Source organism: Ichthyophthirius multifiliis (genome assembly GCF_000220395.1).
Source record: "Ichthyophthirius multifiliis unplaced genomic scaffold scaff_1120509249492, whole genome shotgun sequence".
Classification (NCBI taxonomy): domain Eukaryota; phylum Ciliophora; class Oligohymenophorea; order Hymenostomatida; genus Ichthyophthirius; species Ichthyophthirius multifiliis.
The window spans coordinates 1,612-8,791 of record NW_004087665.1 but is presented as its reverse complement, the minus strand read 5'-3'; the positions used below and the strand labels follow the sequence as shown (position 1 = coordinate 8,791).

The 7,180-nt window shown below is 16.5% G+C and overlaps 1 protein-coding gene across 1 annotated transcript, besides 2 other annotated features; it reads right to left on the bottom strand. All coding sequences in view use genetic code 6, as the record gives it.

Annotated features, from left to right (window-relative positions):
* Positions 1-924: 924 nt before the first annotated feature.
* Positions 925-974: a microsatellite.
* Positions 975-4,448: 3,474 nt separating this feature from the next.
* Positions 4,449-4,497: a microsatellite.
* A 1,221-nt stretch (positions 4,498-5,718) lies between these two features.
* On the bottom strand, positions 5,719-6,719 carry IMG5_008080 (protein kinase domain protein; the record flags this gene model as incomplete). Its single annotated transcript, XM_004039790.1, has 1 exon — positions 5,719-6,719. A coding segment is annotated over one exon (1,001 nt), but the record flags the coding sequence as incomplete, so codon positions are not given.
* Between the last annotated feature and the right edge of the window lie 461 nt (positions 6,720-7,180).

Below are 7,180 nucleotides of genomic sequence, written 5' to 3'. Positions count from 1 at the left end.
AATATTAATAGCATTTTATAAAATATAAATGATTAATATTTAATTAATTTTTATAATTTTAAACTTGTTTTTATTAGTTAATTCTCAAAAATAAGTATAGTTAAAAAGTTGTTTAATCGATAGATTTTCTTTAAAGGATATTTAAAATTGTGGTTTTTAAATGTCTGGATTTATCGGTAGTGTTTAATTTTCTAAATGCTATTAATTATCACTTCTAGGAGGATATAATATCTGCGGCAAAGATTGTATTATAATTAATAATATTTAATCAACTAAACCTTTATATAGTTATACAGTATAATTTTTATTTATCCTAATTGATTCCTGGAATAGTAATGATAAATTGTTTATTAAAATAAATGGATAGATTATAGATACTCTTTAAAAAGATTCTGGATTGAATAATTTTTGTGGATAACCAGCAAAAGAAACGCTTTAAAGTAAGACATTTACATATAAAACTAGTGATTAAAATATTGAACTTTCATTTACTAATAACTTGATAGAAAATAAGGCAAATGGATTTCTAAAAATTGTATACTTTTATATTAAACTAATGACTAAAATCAAATTTATTAATTTATATGTTAATGTAAATCATAAGCAAAATAAACTCTTGTTAATGATATAAATGGAATATTTAATGTTATTCCTATAAATGATTGGTATTTGTATGCTTCTGTGTGGATTTTAGTTGCTACTACTATAATTTATGTAATGTTATTTATATATTTATAATAAATTGATAATATTCAAAACTAAAAAATGTAATAAAGCACAATAAAAAGAAATTAAATCACAGAAATTATTTTTAATAAGGATATTAATGATGAAGAACGAAATAAATAATTAGATAATATTTTAAAAGACAATGAATAAATTTTTTAAATACAAAATTTAAATCTTTTAAAAACTCCTTGTTAAAAAATAAGTATTTTTTAAAATAAATATTATTTATAATAATAAAATATTTTATTTTTTTATAATAAAATAATGGAAAAAAATATTTTTACAAATATTTTTACCAAAAATTTATGAAATAACTAATATAACAATAAATCAATTTTATTTTTAATTATTTTATGTTTTTTATTTTTTTAAGATTCTTTAGCTGATTTTTTTTTTTTAAAAAAAATTGCTAAAGTATTTAAGTGTTATAGTATTAAGATATTATAATAAAAAATTAAAACAATGCATAATCAATCAATTAATTAGGTTTTTTGATCTCATAATATCTATAATCTGAAAAATTACAAGGGAAAATATAAAAAATAATGCCTTTAAATATTTAATCTAATACAATAGAAAATAAAAGTAGGCTAATAACTGAAAATAAATAAAAAGGAAACAATTAATTGATAACAGAAGATAAGATAAAAACATTAATTACACATAAGATTAGTAAATTAAATTCTTAAATATATGCTAAAGTTAATACATAATAAAATAACTAAGAAGATGGCATATAAATTTAAAACGATTAGGATAAAATTTAAAACCATGAAAATAATCAAAATAATCAAAGTTAAAAGAAAAAAACATTAAGTTAGTTTGATTCGATTGTAAAGTTAATTAAACTAATAAATAAATGAAAATGTGAAAAATGACTATAAATATGAAGAAAAAACAAATGTTAGTGGCAATTAAGTTTAAAAAGGTCTAAATAAAATTATTTAATCATAATAATAATAGCGATATAAAGTTTAATCAAATGTATTTACTAAAAATAGCTCTTTATTACAAATAAATAATAAAATTTCTTTTTATAATTAGATTGTTATATAAAACTTTTTAAAAGAAAGTAGAATTGTTTAAGTTAAAAGTTTACATGAATTAATTTAAATATTTATTCTTTTTAATCAATATTTAAGTAGGCCTTATAGAATAACTTAATAATATTTAAAATATGTTATTCTTATTTCTGCTAATTCTATAATATTTTATGATTTAAAAACTGTATTAATAATAATAGCTAATTTTATTTTAATAGAAAGTATTTATAAATTGAATAAAAGAATATTTAAATTTTTAATTTATCTCATTTTTATTTCTATAGTTATAATTTACTTTTACATTATTTGTATTAGTATTTAAAATAAATTTTATAATAAATACAATAACTAGTTGCCTTTTATTTTTTAGTAATTTTTTTTGATATTTTTATTTATTAAAATATTTCTGCAATTATTAAGTACAAGCTAATTATTTAATATGTTACTAGTCTAATTAATTAAAAATGCTATATGATTAAAATGAAGTTAATTAAAACACTTAATTTAGAAATCTTTTTAATGAATATATATAGAAAAAAACATTAAAATTTACAACTTTAATTATTGATATTTATTTTGTTTTGGTAAGATATATTATTTGCTTTATTTTATATATAAATTTTATTAAAATGAAAATATTTAAACTTTATTAATAATTAATAACATTTCTATTATTTTTTTATATTATTAAAAAATTATTATAAGTTTATATTAATTTTAAAATCATTATTAATTATTAAGAATTCGTTGATATAGTTTTACAAAATAAAATAATTTTAATTTTTAGAATAAGTATAAGTATTATATAATATTATTATTAAATCTAACAAATATATATAAAGTTTATACATATAAAATAAAAATATGTATTTTAATTTTTTAATATTTATTTATTTATTGTATAAATATTTATAATTAAAATCCAAGAAGAATATTTAATTGTTTCCGTAATTTTTATATTTAAAAAGTAAATATACAAATTATATATATTTAATAATCATTTTATACTACTATTTTATATAAAAAATATTAATTTACAACAATTTTTAATATAATAAATTAGTAAATAATAAAATATTATTGATTATATTTAATATTTAAATATTTTTTTTTTTTATTTAATGTATATTTAAAATTTAATAAGATTGATATTTGATTATAAAAATTAAAAATATAACAATTATTTTATTATTTTCATTTTTAATATTTTTTTTCATATATATTCATTAAAAAATTTTCAAACTTAAGAATATTTAATAACATCATTTAAATCTTATAGCATTTTTAATTAACTAGACAAGAATAAATATATAGTTTATATTTAATAAATGCAGAAATAATTTAACAAATAAAAATATCAAATAAAATTACTAAAAAATAAAAAGGCAACCAGTTATTGTATTTATTATAAAATTTATTTTAAATACTAATACAAATAATCTAAATGCAAATTATGACTATAGAAAAGAAAATGAGATAAATTATATATTTGTATATTTTTTTATTTATTTGTAGATACTTTCAATTAAAATAATGAATAATTTAATACTTAATAATAATAAAGAATTATCTAATATTATTAAGGTAGTTTTTAAATCATTAAATACAATAGAATTGGCAGTAATAAGAATAATACATTTGACATACTATTAAGTTATTCTAAAAGGCCTACTTAAAAATTAATCAAAAAGAATAAATATTTAAATTAATTCATGTAAACTTATAACTTAAACAATTTTACTTTTTTTTAAAAATTTTTACAAAATAATAAATTCATTAACCTAATTAGGACTTTTATTATTTATTTATAATATAGAACTACTTTTAGTAAACAGATTTGATTCAAACCTTTATCGCTATTATTATTCTGATATACTAAGTTTATATTGACTTTTTTATTCTTATTTAACGCTATCTTTTGTTTTTTCTTCAAATTTATTATTGTTTTTCTCATCTTTATTTATTAATTAGTTTTATTAATTTTACAATCGATTTAAACTAGCTTAATTTTTTTTTCTTTTAACCAAAGTTTTTTTTTAAGGTTTTGCCTGATTAGTTTCTGGACCTTAAATTTTATCCTGATCGTTTTGAGGTTATATGAAATCTTCTAATTTATTTTATTATAAGCCATCTTTTGCGTATTTTTAAGAAGATAATTTACTAATCTTACGTCTAATGAATGTTTCTATCTTATCTTATGTAATCAATTAATCATCTCCTTTTTATTAATTTTCAGTTATTGGCCTATTATTATTACTATTTTATATAGTGTTAGATTAAATTTCTAATGGTACAATTTTTTTTATTTTCCCTTGTAATTTTTCAGATTATATCTATTTTGAGATCAAAGAACCTAATAAGTTGATTGATTATGTATCGTTTTTATTTTTTATTGCAATATTTTAATATTATAATTAATCTTAATCTTAGGTTTCACAATATAAATTACTCTAGAAATATTCTTTGTTTTTATAAAATTCAGCAAAAGAATCTTTAATTAATATAAATAATATAATTAAAAAATATGTATAAATAATAAAAAAAAAAAATTATATTTGTTGTTAATATTATTTATTTAATAATTTAGTAAAACTAATTAGTAAATTATTTTTTCTATTATTTATTTTGATAAAAATATAAAACCAAAGTTTATTTAAATATGTAAGTTAAAAAATAAAAAATTTTATTATTATAAATAATATTTATTTTAAAAAATACTTATTTTTTAACAAGGAGTTTTTAAAAGATTTTAATTTTGTATTTAAAAAATTTATTCATTGTCTTTTAAAATATTATCTAATTATTTATTTCGTTCTTCATCATTAATATCCTTATTAAAAATAATTTCTGTGATTTAATTTCTTTTTATTGTGCTTTATTACATTTTTTAGTTTTGAATATTATCAATTTATTATAAATATATAAATAGCATTACATAAATTATAGTAGTAGCAACTAAAGTCCACACAGAAGCATACAAATACCAATCATTTATAGGAATAACATTAAATATTCCATTTATATCATTAACAAGAGTTTATTTTGCTTATGATTTACATTAACATATAAATTAATAAATTTGATTTTAGTCATTAGTTTAATATAAAAGTATACAATTTTTAGAAATCCATTTGCCTTAAATATTTTATATACAAATATAATTCCCAACATTATCTACAGCTTCAGATAAATTGTAAATGTTGAATAAAGGAATATCAAGTGCTATTTATTATTAATTAGATTCAAAAGTTATTGTCTTTTCATTAATTATAAAAGGGTGATTCTTTGGGTAAGGGAAATTATCATCATAAGCTATTACAGAAGAAGGATATTCTAAATAATTTACATAGAATTATAGATTCTCTTAGTTTTTTTCTATATTTATACTATCATAATATGCATTCGAAAATAGTTTCAAATATTTATCTTTTAAAACCTTATATGTTGTTTTTTGAGTAGAAATTATATTTAGAACATTTATAGGATTCTCGTTTGAAATCAAAAACGCATTCAATGTTTACGATATGGTTTTCATTATTTAAACATATTACTTATCTAATAATGAATTTTATTTATAATAAAATTATTTTCTATCAACTTAATAAATATTTTAAATTATTTATGCTTATAATATAAGAATTTATACTGTTTAAAAAGTATTTTAAAATAATTTTGTGTCAGAAATTTCTATATTTTTAATTATTCCTAATTAATCAGTTATTATTTATTCGATGTTATTAATAAAACTTTGTATTTTAACAAATCCTAATTATGATACTATTTGATTGAGAAAGTTACTAAATATTAAATTTAATGTTATTTTTGTTTATAGAAAATAGTAAAAAGAGTCAGTTTATTAGTAAAAATAATTTTACAAATTATGAATTTCATCTAAAATTTTAATATATAATTATATAAACTAAGAATCAGTTTGCAATGATAGAACACTCACATGATTAATAATATCATAAATAATCATGTTATAATTAATGATTTTATTTTGATTTAAATTATCTTATTATGTTTAAGTAAACCAATTATTTATAAATGTATAATATGAAGAACTATCTTAAGTATATTGGCTTACTGTAATTTATTAAGTTATATTTCTTATTCCTCTTTTCGAATCTTATATTACTGCCATAATTAAGGACACACCAAAAGGTAAAACAGTTTCAATCTTATTATTTGGTGAGAAATCAGATAACAATTACCTATTAACATATTATGCATTTAATAATTCATTATTATAATCATCTTAGTTTTTATAAAAATAGAAAGAATAAGTTAAAGGTAAATCATTATCAATACATCCGTTTATTTATAGAATTTATTTATCTTACATATTTCTAACTTTAAAGCCTGTAGTTTAATCAAAAATACAATCTTATGGAGGTATATTAGCATTTAAAGAATAGGAAATTAATGTTGCTATTATAAAATTGGAATTTCTTACTGAAAATTTTAATTCAAATTAATTTTAATTTTAAAAGTCGAAGAAATATTCCCAAACTTTAAATCTAAATTAAATGTAATTTATTGATATTATACTTACTTATTAATTCTAATATAAAATAGCCCCTGTAATTATTAAGTCATCAACATTTGTATCTTCTTGAAAATCAAATTAAATAAATATTTCTTAATTTAAATTTATTGTATTTTAAGAATTATTAATAGAAATACTAGGATTAACAGGAGGAATAAAATAATCAACCATTAATATTGCTATCTAATCAAACGAAGTTACACTGTCTTTTGTTCCTGATGTTTTAAATTAGTATTATTAATAAGGCTATAAAACATTCTTTTATATACTAATTTATAAGTTTTATGTAATTGGAGAAACAATTAAATTATTTGAAGAATCTTTACAATCATTTCCAGTACTGAGGTTTATACATTACCAGTTTATAGTTATTCCATAATTAGTTGATTTTAATAAATCTTTTTCACTTGGGGATAAATTAGGATCATCTACTATCGCTTATATATCAAAACTTTAAGAAATATATTATTACCTATTTCCTCCTAAAATTTAAACTAAAGGAGGATAAGAAAAAACTTATATTGGAAATAATATTTATTGAGTAATTGTAGGATCAGATTTTAAAGAAACTATTATTTATATATTATATATTGTATTCACTTTCATAATAAAAGGCTGAATTTAAAATTAAAATTAAGTTCCTTAAATTTATTAAATAAAATCAATGTTTAATTATTCAGTTAAATTATCATGTTATTTTATTTATACTTCATAAACATTTTCTTAATGATAAAATATTTTTCCATTATCTTCACATTACAAAAGATTAAAATTCAAACTCACATTCACTAAACTACTTCTATAAATTTGATTTGGATTTATATTTGCATTTATTTCAATCGATGTATCTGCTAAAGTT